We start from the raw sequence: 21,886 nt of genomic DNA on the forward strand, positions 1-21,886 counted from the left end.
TGTCGAGCTCTTGTTACCTGTTCCTTTAGCTAGTGATCCAACATGTCGGACCAATTGCATGCTTTTCCTTCTCTTGCCAGTTGGTCCAATGCAATCACCTAAATCTGTGGGAATGTTTGCATGCTCTCTTGGCCATACAAGCGACATGCAAATATGACCAAGTATTGATACTTCTTTCGCAGTATCTTCATCTTGTAGACCTGGTTGGGTGTCATCCTGAATTTGGCCGGCTCCTTCACCTAGTTCTTCAAGATATCTCTAGAGTTGGCATTTCTGTTGGGTATGTTGAAGGGTGTCTCCATGGTGATCATGGGCTTCGACATTTGATACATTTGTTCATAATCCTATGCTCTGAAGGTAGTAATGTATGTCCCACTGACATTGCTCAATATCATCGTCTTAGGATCAGTGTGCAAGACGATCCAATATATCATGTTTGCGCATGGGAACACTAGATACCTGTATGCAATCTAGTACAAGCTTGACTTGTGGATGTTCACATAGACTTGGCGGTCTTCAAGGTCTTCCCCAAATGTGCCTGCAAATGCATCATTGACCTCTTGCCATTTTAGCTTGATGTCTTTGTCTACATTCAGCTTGGTGTCTTCATAGATCGGAAAACTTATAGACACTCGGTCAACTGTTGCTCCAGTTTCACTTCCGTCAGTGTCATTTGATCCTGCTCTCTTGGAGGCCATTGATCTTGAACTGCTGAGAGACGGACGAACACCTGCTAGATCTCAAGACATGGCGACATGTATGGAAGGAAATATGTCAGCTAAAACCAAAGAAAACCTTAGGAACAACATACAACATACCTCGGGATTGACTAGCAAGAATTGTGCAATTTTTTCTAGGAGACTTGCTGCCAGAACTGCGCAAAAGGCAGTATGGGTTGTTTAAAGGCTAGATGGTTGCTGGTATTGTGCAATGCACAATCTAGGCTGGTCTGCTAGCTACTGGAATTGCACAATGGGCAATTTCTATTGGCAATAGTTGCAGGCCCAGTGACTACATTACGCATTTTTCTGGGCCAGTAGTCACTGCCTCTCAGAATTGTGGATTGCAAGACTGGAGGACAGTCACTAGGAAAAAATGTGCATTTTCTGAGAGGAAGGCAGAGCCTTCCATCTCAGTATTGCGCAATGTAGTCTTGGTGAGGCAGACTCTGGGCCAACGCTACCCAGACCTGCCGACGAGAAACTGAAAGAAAATGTGAATGTGATTGCATAGCGATACTGAGTGTAAGCAAGAGTGAATGATCGTGCATGAAAACAGTGAATGGAAGATTGCATGTGTATGAAGCGAGTCGCTGAAATGGTGATTTTTCGTGCAAAAGAGTGCCATGCATGTGACAGCAGTGAGATGCTAACAAAAATTAAAACAGTGCTAGTACAAGCTAATATGCATGCAAATGATAGCAAGTGTTCTCAGAAATCAAACAGATAGCACTCACACGATCCAAAACACAAAAAGCGACAAAAATGTTGCAAAAGAAAAATTAAGAGAACTTACTCGTAAATAGTTGAGCTGGATGTGTCGAAGACTCCTAGATGTGTTATGGGATGCCAGATCTCCAAGATCGATGTGAATAAGCGAGCTCTAAAGCATCGAATAAATAAGTTTGGGGCTCATGATGTGCATGCCACAAATCTAGGAAAAAATGACACTTGGAGGAAATATTCTAAAATGATCTTTGCATGTAACCTCCAGCTGCTAAAAATAGCTCCCTAAAATCTAGGGATGTTTTTTGCATGTTGCTTTCTGCTATTTTGGGAAAAAAAATCTGTAATTCAAGTTTTCTCGGTCCCGAGTGGAACCACTCAACCCAATGGCACATGCAACAGCCTGCTTGACTGAGGGGAAAATTTGCGCATTTCTGGGAGGGAGCTGGGTTGGCTGCCCAGAAGGATTGCGCAATTTCTGGGCTGAGTAGTGCTGCTAGGACAGATTGCACGGTTTTTCCAGTGAACGTTGACAAGCATAATTGCGTAATTCTGGAGCCCATCAGGCTGTGAGATAGAATTGCGCAATTTCTAGAGGGAAGGTTGGTTCCCCTCCAGAATTGCGCAATTTCTTGAGGGAGCTACTCAGCTTGCAACTAGACCACATCCGGAGAAACAGCCTATGAGGGGGATGCAACAAGCTATCATGCATAGGTTGGAAATCTACTAGAAAACCACTGAACCTTGTGTACTCGACAATGGAAGACATGTTGTTGAGGATGGTTGGTAGGGAGGCTCCAAAATGAAGCTAAGGAAAAATTTTGGAGGGTGGTTGTAGCTGCTACAACACCTCACAAGAACTTTCTAGTGAAGAAACCTTTCAGTAGGTGGAGCCTTTTGGTAAGCCTTTCTACAATTATTGCATTAACACTATATAATTATCCAATTATCATTATCCCTCTCTGGTACCCCATATTATCCTCCCTAGATACATTATCTTTAATTCTTTCATCAATTATGAGATATTTAAAATTACAATTAGAAACTATCAATACAACAACGTATCTCAAGCTATTACTACAATTTCCCATCTCCATAAGAGAATTTTATTTTTGTTTCTCTCGATAAAAAAAAATTGATTCTTGTGGGACCACTTTGCCCATTTTATTATTTTCTATCCTTGATTTTAGTAATCTTGAAATAACTTTGGGACACATATCTTTGGGTTGAAATGATAAGAAGCAAGTAATTTTGTAACAAATGGAACCTCCTTTTTATGACAAATTTAATAATAATGTGACAAAAAATTCATGCATGAGCAAGGCTCTATCATTACCTAAGGTCCATACATAGTGAAACAATGTCCTTCAAAAAAATTATGAATTCTAAATCAACTAAAGTCATCAAAATTTCAAATCAATAAAAACTCTAACCTTTTGTATCGTTGAATTCCTTGAACTCAAATAAATTTACTATAAAAGTAGAGAACTATAATATAATATCTTGTTACTCTAATAAGAACATTATTGTGAACAAAATTTTATTAGGTCATCTGCCACATAAATCAATTCTTAGTTGGCATCTCCAAGAGGTGGTAAATAATATCAGAGATTTGTTGATCACTTTTGAGTATGTTATTCCCCCACACACGAGGTGAGAAGGAAATAAGGTAGCGGATTGATTAGCCAATGGGGAAGCAGCAAGAGACACGTAGCACTGGATATGGAGTGGTCAGAGTGGACACATCAATATCATCTCTAAGAGCTAAAGCATTGGATCGAATAGGACAAGCACCGAACTGAAGCCAGGTTCCCTAATGGGGGTGTCTTACCAACAACAAAACACCAAAAAGGAACATGAAGCAATTTTTTGGCTATAGGTTTTGTTTGAGGTAATGATTGGCATGTGGAATGCTTGTTTGGTGAAGGTGGAGGCAGCCTTTGGAGGAAGAACCTCGCCCTCCACTTGGCCTCGCATGGGACATGCATGGCGTACCCTCGCCTCAAGTTACAACAACTTAATATTAAGGTCCTTTCAAATTTATTACACAAAGATGGAAGTTTTGGGTTTTGAGTATGCCAAGGGTTTCAGACACTCAATTTTCTAAGTCGAATCAAGTATGGATCACCCCCCCTATGGCGAATTGGATGTTGTGAGGAATTTGTTTGGCATACAGAGAAGGTTCATTAATGAGTTCACCGTGATATACTGTCTTGGGATGGCAAAGTCATGGGGGAAGCAAAACATTTGGTGGTCATTCTGGAAATTGTTGATGTTTTGGCTCTTACCAGGTAAATGTTATATTATGACTGTAGTTATATATACAAGTCCTGCTAGCATTTCATGGTGGCGGACAAGAGTTGTCATTGTCTTTGGAAACTTTTTGGTACAAGACTTTTGTTTATGTATTCTTTTCTTAGTTGGTCATTTCACTGTTAAGGGAAGGTTGTTTACATTGTTGTTTTTTTGTGAGATTCTAGGAGGGTTTGGCCAATTCACGCTTCAATGTTGGTCGTCATTGTATTCCATAGTGATGTGTTACAAGGTAAAAAGTTTAGCCACGTAGCATACTTGGTTTCATCTAGCTGGTCAATTATTTTCGTGTTATTTTTACACAATACAGGGTCGAGGCCCTCCTTTGAATTGGTTGTTGTCCTCCCATCAGTGACACATCAGTCCATTGACCCCTCTGGGATTTCGTTTAAATGTCTTGTACTAGTGTGTGGAGTATGGTATAATGGATCCTTTTCCATCTGGTTCTAAATTAGTTTGTCATCCCGTTATCCCTAGGTTATTTCTCTCATTCCAAGGTGCCATATAGTTTGTTCCTCTTGCCTTAACAATTTCTAGTGAAGAGTGTCAATCCACGGTTTTGGTAAGAGTCTTTGTGTCTTTTGTGGTGAACAACTATTCCTTCGAAGGTTTCTTCACAACTTGTGTTTTGAGGTAGAAGTGGGAAATTTCACTCCATCCGTCAACCATAAATTGGCCTTTTATGTTTCAAAGGTGTATTATTCTCTAGTTGCTTCTCATAGTCGTTTAAGTTAGTCAATCCAAACAGTTGTCTTCTATGTTGATTATAGGTTTCAAGTTGATATGGCCCCTCGTCAAATATTTTTGAGTCGCAGGGGGAGGTGCTTTGGGGGTCTCTTCGTACAGGCACCGTAGGTTGTTTGGGTGGGAATCGGTTGCAAACTTCTTCGATTCCACTTCCATGGAAGTTAGAAAGGAGATTCTCACTCTGAAAGCAAAGGATTTTGGGGACCGGATGTATCATTCTGACTCAAAAATTTGTAGTGGCAATTTCAAATGGGTTCTAGACCCAGGAAAGTTGAGAAAAAGAATATAATATTTCTTGCATTCTATATCAACAAACTGACAGATGGAAACACTTCTCAATATGGTGATTCGAGACAAACAAGTTGACAATTACAAACTATTTTCTGGTCAGGGAGAGTTGAAGAGGATACGGAGGAACATCGGGTACAATCTGGATGATATAGTGGTTAGATTGAATAGATTGGAGCGCTTCATGGTCTCAGACTCGGATACTAATTCCAATGCTCATCAAAATGAGGAAGTTGTCATCAACGTACCACCCATCAACATGGTTAATGCAAACTCCTCTCTAGAGTACCTGGTGATCATCTTGGACGAATATGTCCATCTTTGAATTGGCTCTTATCTTTCTTTGCAGTCAGTGATAATTTTCTATATAGATACTATCATCTAGTTTTAAGTATGTTAGTTGTTGTTAGTTTGTTAACTCTGATATGTCAATATCTATGACTAGTTTGTTTTGTTGGAAAAACCACTACATCAAGTCTTATCTATGTTGTTACGAGGAGTACCCGCAAAGTTTACTCCTTGAGAAAGTTTCACTCTTAATAAGGGTTGGTTATCTTTTGTACTTTTTCTTGGAAAATCTGAGCTTGAAAAATATACCAATATAATCCTTTTTAGAAACTAATAGAAATCAATGGTAAGAATTTACCCAAAAAAAAAATAGAGTATGTCAACAACAAAATCATATTTTCTCACGGTAATCATCCATTTTGGAGAACAATTAAAGTCATTATTTATTTTATTTATTTCTTTGCTTGACAATAAAAAAAATTGGCTGTATGTCAATAAAGTAACTGTTTATTTGATTAAAGAGTTTAACCTGAATACGATAAGTGCTGATAAAATTATAGAGATTCAACAACCCGACAAGTTCAATGGTGAAGAAAGGACACATGAAGAACACAAATTCACCTACCTAAAACCTTCCGTGTTAAGTAAATTTAGTTACCTATCACCTTCCCTGCTAAATAATATGTCATCATCGTAATATTTTGATTTGATTTCTCTGCAATTCAAAAATCCAATGTCAAGTGATGATGGAGATAAGGTTCTGAGTTCAATCTCTTCATGTAATGCATAAAATGGTTCAAAGTAGCATTCGAATTCACAATTTACTTTGACATCTCGATTTATTTTTTTCTGCAATCCCAAGTTTCAGTCTCATTACATTTTTTATGAGAGGAAAATAAAATTGTTTAAAGAAGATGTGAATTCCCAAAGCCTCGTAAGGCGTTTGCGCAGAGCATGCCAGCTCTGGCACCGGAAACAATAACAAAACCCACCCGTGATATAATAGCAGGAGGCAATTTTCGGTAAGATCAGGAAGAAATCCACGAATATCCATGAACAACAGCATCGAATTCCTCAAACCAGAACACTCATATCAAATTTTTGATTTCTTCTGCCTCGAGGTGACAATTTTTGAATGTTTTTGTTACACAAACTTTGTGTACTGCACCGCACTGCACTGTAATTTTTTTATTATTAAAATTTTCAAGAATGGCCAGTTACAGTGTCATGGTAATGAATGATAGGACTCTGAAACTCCTGAAAATGCTTTCCTTATCGATGGACTGCAAAAGAAAGCCATGATCAAAATGACGATCGCAATAATATATGATAAAATGTACAAGAAGAGGAGGTGGAGAAGGGCACCATCGGCCTGATCCCTTCTTCAAAGTGCTTTAAAGTTCAGAATGGCAGAAAATACGGTGCTTATTAAAGAAATGATGCATGATGCTACTTTCCTCTGCATTTAGCCCTCTTCTCTGTTTGTTCCACAAAAGGATTGCAGAACCCTCTTTCTCCAAATGCCTAATCTTGGCATTCTCCACTCAGCATTTTCCCTGTCACTGGGAATTATAAAATAACTGTAAGTTCGAGTCCAGTCCACCGGATAAAACGCGATGGAGGGCACTATTTAAAATTCATAGCCAGTCGGATGAGCGACTCTAGTGACAACTCGAGTGACGAGGTAAGGACCATTGTGACCCCATTTGTTGCCATCGAATGTCAGGGCGAACTCCGGTATGAACTTGAATAGCAGAGGATGCCATTTATCGAACGCCAAAACCGATATTCAGCCGATTCCATCGCCCGATTTGGGGATCTCTGCTCTGCGCTCCGATGGCGTTTCTTCGGCCGGAAAAGCTTCGGAGAAGTATCACGTCCGCGCCAATATAGGCGGAGGATGTCGGAAAGATTCTGTGCAAAGGACACTTCCCCAGGGTCGATATCGCCTTTCTCCACCTTTCTCAGCCATTCCTCCGCCGGTGTTTTCTTGAAAAGGAAGCGGAGATCAGGCGCCGCTGCCATTACCCGAAACCCTCGGCTTTTAAAAGGCAGCAGCATTTGCTCTCCCGCCTCAGAGTCCATCGTCCCGGAGATGATGAGCAGGCAGCTCGACAGATTCAACTTGAACACGCTCTCTATGGATAGCCGCTTCCGAGAGCCGAAGGATTCGATCCGGGATATCCAGGTCATGAAGAAGCGCAGCTTGCAGGGTTTGAAAAAAGACTTGACCATTGCCGAGAACTGACATGACATCGAATCCGATTGGAGGACCTTGAAACTGGCAAAGCTATCCTTGAACCATTTAGTTCTCTCTTCCTGGGTCATGTTCAGGGGGTCTGCTCGAAGCTTGGGGCCGACTTCACCCACTGCCTGGAGGATTTCGTTCCTAAGCTTCCATTGACGGATGCTTGAGGATCATGCCGAATCTCTTCTCGGAGGACGTACAGGATGGCGTTGGGTTTTCTGTGTCGGAATTTTGTGGAGGTGTGATTGAGGAAACTAATATTGTACGTATCAGAAATAGGATTTGAGGTGAGATGGACATGGAAAATTACAAACAAACAAAAAATGGAAAATGAGTAGCAGCAGCAGGAACAGTAGCAGAGAGGAAATCTTCACTTTTTATCTTCATCAGAGGAAGAAACTAAACTATAAAATGAGGTTTCAATATCTTCATTATTTATCTGCATCAGGAATATTCAGCGACAGCCAACGCTAACTCCATGTAGGTTCATTCTGAGACAATAAAATTTTCATTCATGATAGTTAACTTTTTGGGAGGCATAATGGTTGAGTCTGAATTCTGATGGACAAACAAAATTCTTGTAGTTTTGGAAAGGAATTCAAGTGTATAGTAGTACCATGGGTCATGGTTCTGTGATTATGAAGCAAATTTTACCATCTGAAAAATGTCATTTAATGTCGTAAATTTGTTTTAGATGGTTTTCAACCTCAATTTTCCAAACTGGATGCCATCTCTAAAACTACTCTTATATATTGATTTATTTTATTTTTCCACCCTAAAAACATCAAGATGGATGAAAAATAATATAATTATACAATATGGAGGATACCTCCCCATTTTTTTTAGGCTTTTGGTTCATAAAAGCTTTTACTAAATGAGGTGACGAAATTTTTCCTTTACCTTCTCCTTCGAGTACCATTTAACCTTGCTTGTTAGTTGTCCTTTAAACACAATCTGCCAAAGGTAATACTGCCCTTAGGTAGTTATCAACCTCTTATACAAAGTTATATCCTCTATCAACTTTGCCTTGCCATCTATTGCTAAATCCTCTGTAGAAGAAAGCTATATCCTCTATCAACTTTGCCTTAGCATCTAGTGCTAAATCCTCTGTAGAAGGTAGTACTTGTTCTTCCTTATCTAGTATGGAAGGCTCATAGAGTTTTATATTTTCAACGTTCTCCACTAATTAAATGCACAAGTATGGGGGTAAACTAAGTCCATAGGCATTATCTCCCACACTTTCTATATTTCAAAAGGAACATGTCGCATAGCCTTGATTTTCTTACCAAGACCCTGTACCCTCCCCTTGTTCCACTATAACTATACTCTATCCCCCACCTTGAATAGCTTTAATGTTCTATGTTGACCATCCCTGGCTTTGTACCTTTCATATGACTTCTTTAGTGTCTACTTTCCTTGCAAATGGATCTACATGATCTTCTCAAAAATATTTTCTTTCCTTAAAGCATCCCCTGTGAGATCCTCCCCACTCCTCCTTGTTAAAAATATCCAAAGAAAGTTCAAATGGGGACTTATCAGTAGAAGTGTGAATTGTTTTGTTATAAAAGTGTTGTACATATACCATATTTTCATCCCTATTATTTGGATGTTTCTGATTGTAACATGTAAAAGTTGCACCAAAGTCTTATTGACAACTTTGTTTCTCATCTATCTATGGATGGAATGTTGTATACCTCTTCAACTTCATGTCCATATTCTCCCATAATGTAGTCCAAAATTCACTAACAAATCTTTTTCCCCTATCTAAAATAATTCTCCTTAGTATCCCAAAGTGCACATAGACCTGTGCAATGAATAAGTTTCCTTCTTTTTCCCATTAATGGTCTCTTTATAGGGCATGAGAATGCACATCCTGCTGAAATTTTCAACTACTGAGAATAAGTAGTCATGTCCCTTCTTGGTTGTCAATAAACCTCCCACAAAGACCATGGAAATACTTTCCCAAGAAAAAGTAGATACATGTAAGGGATGGCATAGACACTATTTCCTGTAACTAAGCGTGATAGTATAACAAAGCATGCATCTTCTTATGAACCTAACTACATCTTCTTACATCTTGAGCTAGTACACATACCTCTGTAAATTGTTCAGTATTTTCCCTACACCAAAATACCCTACAACTTTGGAGGTGTGTTCCTCTTTGATTAGTTGTAGTTACTCACCATTAGGAAAACATAACTTGTCCATCCCATAAAGTAACCCATTCCGGAGATGATATTCAATTGTGTTGTCGCCATCATGCACATAACCCACGCTACAGAACTATTGAAATACCTCTTTAAAGTACTCATCCTCTATATAGGCCTCTCTATATGCAACATGGGTGAAAGAATCCATGTGTATCAAAGTTCTTAAATTTGTGATCTTTGATGTGGGTGGCCTTGAAAGCATGTCATCGTACTTGTTCGTATTTCCCTTCTTGTACTTGATCACTAAATGAAACTACAATAAAAACCCCATCCATGTGTAATTTCTAGTCTTTTGTAACTTACTTTGGGCTTGCAAGTATTGAAGTGGTTGGTGATCTACGTAGATGATTGTCTCCTTTCCCATCAAACAATGTTTCCAATTTTTGACAACATGTACTAGTGCATAAAGTTCCTTGTCATAGGTAGAGTAGTTGAGAACTACCCCATGAAGCACTTTAGAATGGTAGCATATAGACCTTCATCCTTGCATCAAGACCACTCCCATAGCATAGACATTCACATCTATCTCCACTTCAAAGGGCTATTGAAAGGTTGGTAATGCATGAATTGGAGCTTGATTAATTTTCTTCTTTAACTCCTCAAAGTCCTTCTACTGACCCTTTCCCCACTAAAAACTCTTTCCAGACATTGTTATAGTGTTTAGTGATGTTGATACTACTAAAAATGAAGCTATCAATTTTCTCAAGTACGGTGTTGCCCCAACAAAACTCTTAACCTTAGAAACATTTGTAGGCACCGATCACTTCTTGATGGCCCCCATCTTAGCAAGATCTGTCTTCAACTTTTCTCCGCCAATCACGCATCCTAAATATAGCAAATATTGCTTTGACAACTCACATTTCTTGAGACTTTCTAGTAGTTGGTGCTCCTTCAATGTCTCTAGGACCCAAATCAAATGTGAGATGTGCTCCTCCGAAATAGCACTATATACTGATATATCATCCAAATAAACAATAACAAATAAATCTATAAAAGGGCATAGTATTCCATTCCTTAATCTCGTGAATGTAATTGGTGCATTACATAGACCAAATGGAATGACTAACCACTCATACAAATCTTGTCTAGTTTTGGAGGTGGTTTTATAGGTATACTATTCTTTGACATAAACTTAGTGGTATCCTAATTTTAAGTCCAGCTTGGTGAAGTATTTGATTTTTGCAACATGTCCAATAGTTCATCTATCCTTGGTAGGGGATACCTTTTCTTGAACATAATTCTATTTAATTCCCTGTAATCAAGCATTCGCCAAGTCCCATCCTTCTTTGGTGCAATCGTGATGGGTGACCCACATGGTGAGGTACTTGGTTGAATAACGTCATGCTCCATCATTTGTTGTAACTTCTTCTTCACCTCATTTACTTCTATAATGGAGTGCCTATACAAATCAATGTTTGGCAAGGGAGAGTTTGACAATGGTTGAATCTCATGCTTCACTTTTGTCATGGGTGGTATCCCTTTAGGCTCTTGGAACACTCCTTTGTATGCATGTAACAACTCTTCCATTTGTTGTTTCTATTCCTTAATGCACCCCTTTAGGATGCCTTTGCTCTCATTGACACCTTTAAGTATTGAGTTTCTCTTAAAAATAGTAAAACAATCTTCTTGCTAGAACATAAGTTTTTTCACTTGGTTGGCACTTATGAGTGAAATTTTAGACTTGTCATTGTGCACATTGATGGTGAAGGATTTTCATCCTTGATGAGAAAGTATTGTTCTCTTTGTATGTACATATAGGGACTTCCAAACATATCTCCACATACATCAAGTGGAAGTACATCCAATTCCACTTCATCAATAAAATTAACACATAACAAATTTTGATTTTGCATCATTTGTTACCTTTATCTTTGCTTCCTTGTTGACCCATCCAAATATATATGGGATAGGATGGTCATGAATCTCTAGTCCAAGTTTGTTGACCAAATATGTTGCTATGATATTTTCCTATGATCCTAAGTCAAACAAAGAATCAAGTTTTGTCTTCTTGACCTGCATCTATATATGGAAGAGTTTAGTCATCTCCTTCTCTTCATGTTGTTGAAGGATACTCAAATTCACCCCTTGTGCATTGATGTATAGAAAATATTCTCATCTTCATCAGAGCTACCTTCCACATGATTACTCAAATTTGTGACTATGAGAATTTTATTTTTCACATCTTTTCTTTCAGTTCTTCGGATTGATCTATGTCTGTAATCTCTAGAAATTTACCTCTATGTGACAATCAATATTTAGTGGTTGTAGCGGTTTCTAATATCTTTGCGCTAGTCAATTTTGGTTTTTATCTTCATGTCCTTCCCCCCTTTCCACTTCTTCTTCCCCTCCTTGGAAGCTTCTTAGTGTTCATTTTCCTTTAATCCACTTGGCTTCCCTTTCTTCTCGCCTTTGTTTCCTGGGTATTAAGCCTATAAACAAGCCTCATCCATCATTTTGGGTTTGAGCAACATCACTTGCTTCCTTAAATGGATTTGTAGACCCCATATATACTTGTGAAGTACGTCTAGGTTCTTGGGAGAGATACTCAACATTCTTTCCATCTTGTTGAATTTAATGGTATACTCCTATGCACTCTACCCTTGTCTCTATCTAAAATATTGCCACTAGATCCACTAGTACTCTACATAATCGATGTGGTAGAATTACAGATTTATGGGATTTTTTAAATCCTCCCACTTAGTCATGGAAGGATTCCCCTCCAACCTCATTGTTTCTTTGTGGCTTTCCCACCAAGTCAAGCCATGGCCTTCTAGTTTCAAATGAGAAAATGAAATTTTTTATTCCTCCTCTATGTGGTGAACACTAAAATAAACCTCTAACTACTGCAACCAATGATTTAAGTTCAAAATGCCAATATCACCTTCATATGACTTGATGGAAACCTTCACTTTCATCTTGAAAAAATATTGTGAATGGTTCACATCACTCGAATGAGTTACTCTTTCTTAGGTTCTTTATTAGACTCCTTATATGGTTCTTCTCAATCCTTCGATTTTCCCTTTGATATAACTCGATGAGTTGGAACCTCTGTCTTCTTCGATCCCAACCTTATTTGTCATAGTTTTCATGAGGAGGTCCATATGACTATTGATATCTACGAAATGCTCTTCCATCCTTGAGACTCTCTCCTATGCCATATTTCGAGGGCTATTAAAAGTAGATTTCATCAGCCATGTGTTTAGTCAATTTAGGGTTCCTAAATTGATGTCATTAATTGTCAACCCGGGGCTCGTAAGCTGATGAAGTGAAGGTGTACTGTATGTACTTAAGCAACCTCTTAGAGTTTTTGTCGTTTGGGGGTGTTGTTTGTGGTTGATTTATCTTCCTAAAATGGAATGATGATTATAGACAGATGAGTGCAAGTGTGTGAAAAGTGAGTTCTAGATGAGTGAAAGTGTGTGATTGGTAATTTCTAATTACTTGCTGAATTTGTAAAGGAAAAGAACTTGAAAGAAATGAATAACTTGAAATGACTTGAAAGTAAATGACCACGTTCTAATGGCATTAGTCTCTACTCATATCGCTGCAAATAAAAGAAACAAGAAAATCACTTCAAGGACTGATGATAATGGTTATCTCTTCCTAACTCCCTGCTTCTACCACATAGTACTGTGTAAAACACGATTAGGAAGTAGCTGAAGACAAATCCAAGAATTGATAAAAACTCTAAATGACAAATTATAACACTACTAAGCTTTTTCCATCATACTGCTTCCTACATATGTGATTATGTGTAACAAGTGGAAAAAGTATTAGTGCCACAAGCCAAGACTATTTAAAAACAAGCTGCAATTAATTAGTGTTCTGTTCTCTGAAAGATAACCATTCATGATAAAGAGAGCATAAATTAGTTAGCATCCAACTTGTAAAACTAAGCTAAAAACTAATCTAGAAAACAGAGTAAAAAGGGCAGCATTACGAATAAGACAACTGCAACTACCATTAGATATTAAAGCAAATACAACACACTCAATCCCGGGTTAAAACCTGCAAAGAAGCAAATCTGATCAGTGAAAATAAAGGCTGCAGCAATGAAAAGAAATTAAGCTGTACATAACTCAAGAAAAGGAAATGTTGTATGTGAAATAAAGAAATTGCAGAAGTATAAACATGAAATACTTATACAAGGGCAGTCATGAACGGGGGCCCTCCATCCATACAACCCACAGAAAACTCAGATGCTTTAAAACTTCAAAACAGCACTGTTTCCATTACTTCATATGCAGAAATACATAGTCAAAAGTGCTGGAACAGCTCTATAAAAACAGAGTTCAGAAAGGTGCTAAAATTCTCACAAGTTCATAAACTACAACAGCTAAAAATTTAACATAAGCGTACGCAGACACAAGTATTTATAGGCATCTGCAAGATGGCCTAATGCGTAAAGCATAAAACAGAAAATAAACTGAATATCATGCATATTAAAGGTGCAGTGAACACGTCATATGATTCATGGTCGAGCTGGAGGTCCTGGTCGTTATGGGCAATGAATCCAGCATTGGATCATGTTCCCCACGGCTTACAAAACACGAACAAGTCATCTTTTCCACCGACGTGACCAAACAGCTTACGCATCAATGTTAAGCTGCCTTTATTTGACCGTAACTTGACCCCCTTTGACCGGAGGTACAGATGACGTGGCTAGCTGAACTGATGGCACAGGAACCTCAAGCACATATATTCCAACATGCCCACGTGGCTCGTTCTGCAAAATAGCACGTGGAACCTTGAGATCAACAAAATGGCTGCGGAATCATCAGATGGCTGCGGAATCGCTGAATGGCTGCGGAATTGCCAGACAACTGCGGAATTTCTGCAAATATGTCAAAAACTAAACAAAACAGTCACCCATTAGCAAAGCTCACTTGATCATGTTTAATGACAACTAATGTAATGATCTGGGTGGAAAATGAGGCAAAAGAGAGAGGAAAGTGATGAAAACAGTAGGTAATGATGGATGATAAGGTGTAAAGTAGAGGCTCTACATACCCCCACTACGAGGGCATTGCATGTCCTCATGCAAAAACACTGATTAATCAACCTGCTGTGATGCCTCTGCCAAGACATCCAATCTCCTCTTCTTTCTCTGTGTAGACACATTGACCCTTGGCTTCTTTACTAAGCATCTGAACTTTAGGTTGATCAAGGCTCTGTCTAGCCTTTTGCATTTCTTCCTTAACTTTTTGTTACTTCTTTGCCACAGGCCCAAATGTAACATGGTGTTATCATGAATCATCTTATCCAATTTGGCTTGCTCTTTCAACTTTTCATTTTCTTGCATGATATGTCGATTTAGAACCTCAATCTCAAAAATTTCCTGTTTTAAGGAGTGGACTTGTTGCTCTAAAGGTTGAACATTGCTTGGGCCAGCAGCTGCTTGCTCCAATGTCTCCAGATAATTATACACTTTTTGCTGCTCCGGGTCAACCTCAGGTGACTTTTTGGGACTTGGTTCATAATCAAATTCAGATCCGTGTTCATGCTCAAGTTCATGTTCAAAAGGACTTTCCTCCCATGGAGGACTAGTCTCTACATTCTCAGCGTGTGAAGGACTTTTCTCCAAGTCAGGACTTGTAGCACCTTTTTGAGGTGAGCTTAAGTCAATGAAGAATGACTGTTTACCCTTTGTGGCCCCTACTTTTCTGTTTTGTAATCTGCTGCTCCTTCTTACAGAGGTGGTACTCTGTTTTTCTTTTGGTACTTTTTGCTTTTGTTTTTCCTCCTTTTTGGAAAGGGCAGTTTCATGAAGTTTGGCCATTCTTTGAGCTAAGGGCTGAGTGTCTTCCTCACTAGAATTCTCAGGAGTGAGGTGAGTTTCTTGGACTACAGATTTACCTTTATCTTGCTTTTGTTTCTTCCTCCCTTCTTTTCTTTTCTGAGCAATTTCTTGAGCAAGTTCTGAAAGAGTTTCAGTGATAATTCCTTGGGCTGCTTGGTTATCATCTTCAGTAAATCCAGGATCAATTTCCTGTTCAGGATGCTGTATACCAGTTTCCTCATCAAACTGTTCTTGAACAGTTTCCTCTTGGGCAGTTGTTTCAGGAATAGTGGTATCAGGAACAATAGTTTCTGTTTGGGCAATAGTTTCTTGGTTAACCCCCTCTCCTCTTTTTCTTCTACTTCTTTTTGGTACTTGAGGGGACCCTCCAGAAGTTTCTCCTAATTCTTGAAAATGATTTCTTATGAGAAACCTCTCCCATGTGTCTCTTTTTTATTTCAATTGTTCCTCAACTAGCAATTTCACAAGACCGTGATGATATAAATGTGCTTCAATATTTCTGGGGTTCCTTTGGACAATTGCACACATTTTCTTAAGACTTGAAAGTAGAAAGTATGGGAGGTTAATATCATCTCCTAGAAAATGCATCATAACCTTTGCATGATAAACATATAAGACCCCAAATCTTCCCTCACAAGTGAAAAATTTTTGCACTAATAAGAGTAAAGTTGTCCATTCCTCCTTAACATAAGAAACAGGAATCCCTTTTGTAAAGATGCTGGTATCCATACCTGGGTTTTTTAAGATTTGTTTCCACTGCTGATCTTGAACTGACCGGTTTTTAAACCACCTTTCTCCAGTCTGTGGAAGTGAGGTAGCTTGTGCTATGCTGCTCTCAGTGACTGTGAATTGTAAATCCCCTATCTCCACGTGATTATCTTTTTCTCTGAAGGACCGTGCAAAGGCCTTCGTAACCTCCTTATGGTAGCCTCTGAACTTCTGGATGCATTGTAACCAGTTTGCCTTTTGCAATGCCTCTTTAACCTGAGGATAACCCTCCGGTTCTGCCCTTAAGAGCTTCCCCATTGGATCTTACGGCTCTGTTCTATTTAAAACACGGCTTCAAAACGGCTTTACACAGTCAATTCACGGCTTTGTTCTAGAACACGGCTTCAACAAGGGTCTTACACAGTAAATTCACGGCTCTGTTTTGGAACACGGCTTTAAAATGGCCTTGACTTAGTGGATTTACGGCCTCAACACAGTGGATTATGGTTTTAGCTCTGGATACGGCCGTAACAGACCTCCACTGGTGATTAGAATTAGCAGAGAGGAAAAACAGAGTATGGTGAATGGTAGCAGCGTAGTGAGCACAGCGTAAATGGAATGAAACAGTGTGAGTGGAAATGAAACAGCGGAAGTGAAATGATATGAGCGTAAGAGGGTAGAAGGGTTATGGAATAATGAATGGAAACGGCTATGTCCTTAGGTTTCGGTTTCAGAGTTACACTTGGCTGCGTGAGTTAATGTCATATAGAGACGTAGTACATTAGGCTACGTCACTTAAGTACGAGATCTTAATGGAAGAAGCAGCAGCAAGTGAAATTCAAAATCGTGGTAATCAAGGACTGATAAACTTGGGAGATACGTGGGTATATGGTCGCATGACTGGTAATCATTACATTTAGTGGCAAGAAACATAACCTAGAAAACTTTGCATAATGAAATAACTGTAAGTTTAGGATTTAAACCATACCTCAGATTCCCGCTTAGATTTGCCTTTGATGACTTGCCACTAACCCTTCACTGATTTATGGCTGTTGCATGACTATTTTCCATTTATTATTGATGACTACTGAGCTGTAAAGAAATTTCAAACAGACTGTGTTTTTTTTTATGCAGGTGCAGAGGGCTGCGGAATGGCTGAATGGCTGCAGAATCGTCAAACAGCTGCGGAATCTGCAGTAGTAACCTCCGACTGCACAAAAAAAACTTTATCTATCTAAAAATGACTTTATTGATGGAATGGAATGTAGTGAGTGGATGGATGAATGAAAAAAATGAGGTGGAGTGAAAATGAATGAAATGGTGGATGAAATGGTGGTGATGATGAAATGAGATGAAATGAGGAGAGAGAGATTTTTTTTTTTTTTTTTGGAAAACATGAGGTGTCAGGTGACCCTGATTTTCACCTCAGGTTTTCTGTATGAGACTGCCAATCAGAGATTGGTTTTCAGGCTCATACATTTATTCTTTTTTTTTTTTTTTTTTTTTTTTTTTTTTTTTTTTTTTTTTTTTTTTTTTTTTTTCAAAACCAAAGATTAGGCTGATGGAGGAGAAGAATCCTTCTCCACCAACCTGATTGCAGAATCTTCTTTGAACAATTTGACAAACTCTTCTTTTGAGAATGGCTTCTGGTAGATCTTCAAGCGATGGCCATTCACAATAAGAGGAGTATGAAATTCATCAATAGTTTTTACTCGAACTGCTCCATTGCTAAAGACTTCATCAATCTCATATGGCCCAAGCCAATGAGTTTGAAACTTTCCTTTGAAGTCTTTGAACTTTGAATCAAACAATAGAGCCCAATCTCCTTTCTGAAACTTTCTTTCTTTGATATGACGATCATGCCATTTAGATCTTTGATGCTGAACTAGATCGGTCCTTAAAATTGCATCTTGTCTTATTTCATCTAGCTCATTCAGTTGGTCCATTCTGTGCTTTTGGGCTTCTGAGAGGCTCATTCCCAGTTGGACTGCCATCTTGAAGGTCTTGATTTGGAACTCAATAGGAAGCAGGACTTCCTTCCCATAAACAAGTTCATAGGGAGAATGTCCTGTTGTGTTCTTCCATGTGGTTCTATAGGCCCATAAGGCTTCAGGGAGCCTTTCCGCCCAATCTCTTCTATGAAGATGAACAGTCTTGGTGATAATGCCTTCAAGAACTTTATTGGTAGATTCCACTTGACCATTGGATTGCGGATGGTAGGGAGTAGATGTTCTGTGCTTGATCTTATATTCCTCCATCAGCTTCTCCATCAATTTAGATGTAAACTGGCTGCCTTGATCTGTCACAATTTCCCTTGGGACACCAAAACGAGTGAAAATATCCTCAAAAAGAAATTGAACAACTGAATTTTCAGTGGCAGAAGGCAATGCTTTTGCTTCTACCCACTTAGTAACATAATCAGTACAAACCAGTATATACTTCTTTTGCTTTGATGGTGGATTAATTGGTCCAACGAAATCTAGAGCCCATTTCTCAAAGGGTTCGATGCATACCTGAGGCTGTAGAGGCATTTCATTTGAAGGAGTTGGTTTCCCAACTCTTTGGCAGCTGTCACACCTTTTAACATACTTCTTTGCATCTTTAAAGAGAGAAGGCCAATAATATCCTAGAGAAAGGATTTTATAGGCTGTCCTCTTGTCCGCAAAGTGCCCGCCGCATGGTTCATCATGACATGCCTTAAGGATGTCAGGCATTTCATCTTCCCGAACACACCTTCTGATTATACAATCTGGCCCTGTTTTGAACAATTCATTAGAAATCCAAGAATAATGTGAACTCTCCCGAATGATTTTCCTTTTCTCATTAGGAAATAAGTGTAGAGGAAGCTTCCCTGTAACAAGATAATTAGCCATATCTGCATACCAAGGAGTCTTGGTAGTAACTGCAAACAAGTATTCATCTGGAAACTTATCTTCTACTGGAGAATCTTCATTAGTGTTTTGGATTCTAGACAAGAAATCAGCTACTGTGTTTTGCTTTCCAGGTCTATCTAACACAGTAATGTTAAATTCTTGCAAAAGTAAAAGCCATCTTGTAACTCTACCATTAGTGACAGGTTTGTTCATTAAATATCTTATGGCAGAGTGATCAGTATGGACAAAGGTTTCATAGCCGGTTATGTAGTGTCTAAACTTGTTGATTGCATGTACCACAGCTAAGAACTCTTTTTCTGTAACAGTATAATTTAACTCAGTAGGAGTCAAATTCTTACTTGTGTAATAAATGGCATAAGGGATCAAATCCTTTTGTCCCAAAATAGCTCCTAGAGTTGTATCTGAAGCATCAGTAGAGATGTGGAAAGGGAGTTTCCAATTTGGTCCCCTTAAGATGGGTGCTTCAGATATTCTAGACTTTAAAGCTTCAAAGGCAGATTGACACTCAGGATCCCATTTAAACTCACAGTCTTTGGTAAGCAATTTGAAAAGAGGAGATGCTATCCTAGTGAAGTTTTCAATAAATCTTCTGTAATACCCAGTAAACCCAAGAAAACTTCTAACATCCTTCTGGCAATTTGGAACAGGTAACTTAGAGATGACTTCAACTTTGGATTTATCAACCTTAATTCCATCTCCTGAAATATGATGTCCTAAAACAATCCCTTCAGTAAACATCATAAAACACTTTTCATGACTTAAAGAAAGATTTGTTTCTTTACATCTTACCAGTACTTTTTCCAAGTTTTCCAAAGCTTCTTCAAATGTATTACCATAAATTGTGAAATCGTCCTTGTATACCTCTACACAATCATGAATCAGATCTGAAAAGATTCCTAATACAGCCCTTTGAAATGTAGCAGGTGCATTGCACAATCCAAAAGGGAGTACTCGGTAGGCAAAAGTTCCCCAAGGACAAGTAAATGTGGTTTTGTCTTGATCTTCAGGTGCTACCTGAATTTGATTGTACCCACTAAAACCATCCAAGAATGAGAAATACTTTTTACCTGCTAAAGTGTCTAGTACCTGATCAATAAAAGGTAAAGGGAAATGATCCTTTAAGGTTGCCTTGTTCAATTCTCGATAATCAATGCAAACTCTCCATTTACCATTCTTTTTGGGCACTATAACCAAGGGAGAAACCCATTGGCTATCTGAAATAGGGTAAATGAAGTTTACCTTGAGCAATTTCTGGAGTTCTTCTTTCACGATTTCCCTAAGGTTTGGATTCATCCTTCTTTGTGGTTGCCTAACAGGTCTGCTATTCTCTTCAATGTAGATGTGATGAATACAAGTCTTAGGATCGATTCCTTTCATGTCAATGTATTCCCATGCAAAGGCAGTGGAATGTTTTTGCAACAGTTTAGTTAATTCTTCTTGTTGTGGTCTTCCCAAGTTTTTGTTAATGTTTAATGTTTTTCCTGGGAGGATTTCAACTGTAGAACTACCAAACTCTTCCATTGAGAAGAGAGACATTTGTCTAGAGGAGAGATATTCAATGTCTGCATCTATCTGAAAATGTTCAGAGTCATATTCTAAAGATACTTCAAAATTTTCTAATGTATTTAGAATTTGACTATCCTCACTGATCTCAGAGATGGTTAGAACTGGTTGTATAGTATCTTCATCCTCTACCCATTCATCTTCTCCTATTTCTGTTATAGCCTTTGCTGGAGGATACAAGTTGAATTTCTTGGTGGAATTACCATCTGATATATACATGTCTCCAGACCTACAGCTTATGAAAGCATCAGTTGTGGCCAGCCAAGGTCTTCCTAATATAAGAGGATGTCCTCCTAGATTGCTCTTGGGAGTTAAAATCATAAAATCAACTGGATATTCCCAAGAATCTAGAGAGACTGGAATATCTTCCAATACACCATCAGGTTTAATGATTGATCTATCTGCAAGTTGCAGCAAAGTAGGTGTAAAGAGAAGGTTAGGAAGCTTTAACTGATCCATGGTCTGTCTACTCATGATGTTGATCGCGGCTCCTAAGTCAATCAAAGTATTTGGGATTTCAACCCCATTAATATGAGTTTTGACAATAGGACTACCGGGATCCACATACTTTTGCATGGTAATTTTGCCCATCATAATGTCTGCAATTTTTCCAACTAGGTGTATCCTTTTGGTATCTCTGGTTCTTTTTACTGTTTTCTTCAAACTCAACTCCTTTATTGTCTTCGCTAGAATGGGAATTTCCTTAATGGCTTGTAACAAGGGGATCTTGATACATACATTCTTCAATTCATCTAGGAAGCTATAGTCAGGCACCCATATCTGCTTTTCCACCCCTTTGTCAATTTGCAATCTTTCAGGAAAGGGAGGTGTAGGTTGCTCAACTATGGGAGTTGTAGAGGTTGATTCTTTTTCTTTTTCTTTTTGGATATTTTGGTTTTGAAGTGATACTTCAGAACCTTTATTGACTTTGAGAGATTCTTCCTCAGAAATGCTTGGTTGTTGAACACTTGTGGAAGGTTGATCTAGGATTCTACCTTATCTGAGTTGTACTTCATTGAGAGGAACAACCATATAGGTAGGGAATGGTTGACCTTCCATCATGTAAGCATTTTGAGGGTTCCTATTATTTGGATTTGGTAATGGCTGAGAGGGAAGTTGATTGGATTTCTGCTGGGATTGAAGCGAGAGTTGAGAATTTTGATTTTGTGGAGGAGGTTGTTGTTGTTGAGGGTATGGCAATGATAATTGTTGACCTTGATTTGGAAGTTGTGGAGCTTGCTGATTCTGAAATGATGGAGGATATTGATAGAATTGAGCAAATCTCCCATAAGGATTTTGCATGCTTTGCATCCATGCTTGGAAAGCATTTTGAGGTTGAGGCCAAGGTTGTTGCCAAGGATTCCAATTTGGTTGGGATTGAG

General features: G+C 38.7%; 1 protein-coding gene across 1 annotated transcript; it reads right to left on the minus strand.

Moving 5' to 3' along the window:
* Window positions 1-6,045: 6,045 nt before the first annotated feature.
* Window positions 6,046-7,689, minus strand: LOC149151202 (uncharacterized). Its single transcript, XM_089442613.1, has one exon. It carries the CDS (start codon window positions 7,407-7,409, stop codon window positions 6,804-6,806), a length of 606 nt encoding a protein of 201 aa, XP_089298739.1. The 5' UTR covers window positions 7,410-7,689; the 3' UTR covers window positions 6,046-6,803.
* Between the last annotated feature and the right edge of the window lie 14,197 nt (window positions 7,690-21,886).

This window comes from Pinus tabuliformis, chromosome 9 (assembly GCF_031772625.1).
Source record: "Pinus tabuliformis cultivar Carrire ecotype Pingquan chromosome 9, CPIR1, whole genome shotgun sequence".
In the NCBI taxonomy this organism is placed as follows: domain Eukaryota; kingdom Viridiplantae; phylum Streptophyta; class Pinopsida; order Pinales; family Pinaceae; genus Pinus; species Pinus tabuliformis.

Excerpts from the sequence above, each read along its gene's own strand:
- LOC149151202 (XM_089442613.1), bottom strand. The coding sequence starts at position 7,409 with ATGACCCAGGAAGAGAGAACTAAATGGTTCAAGGATAGCTTTGCCAGT.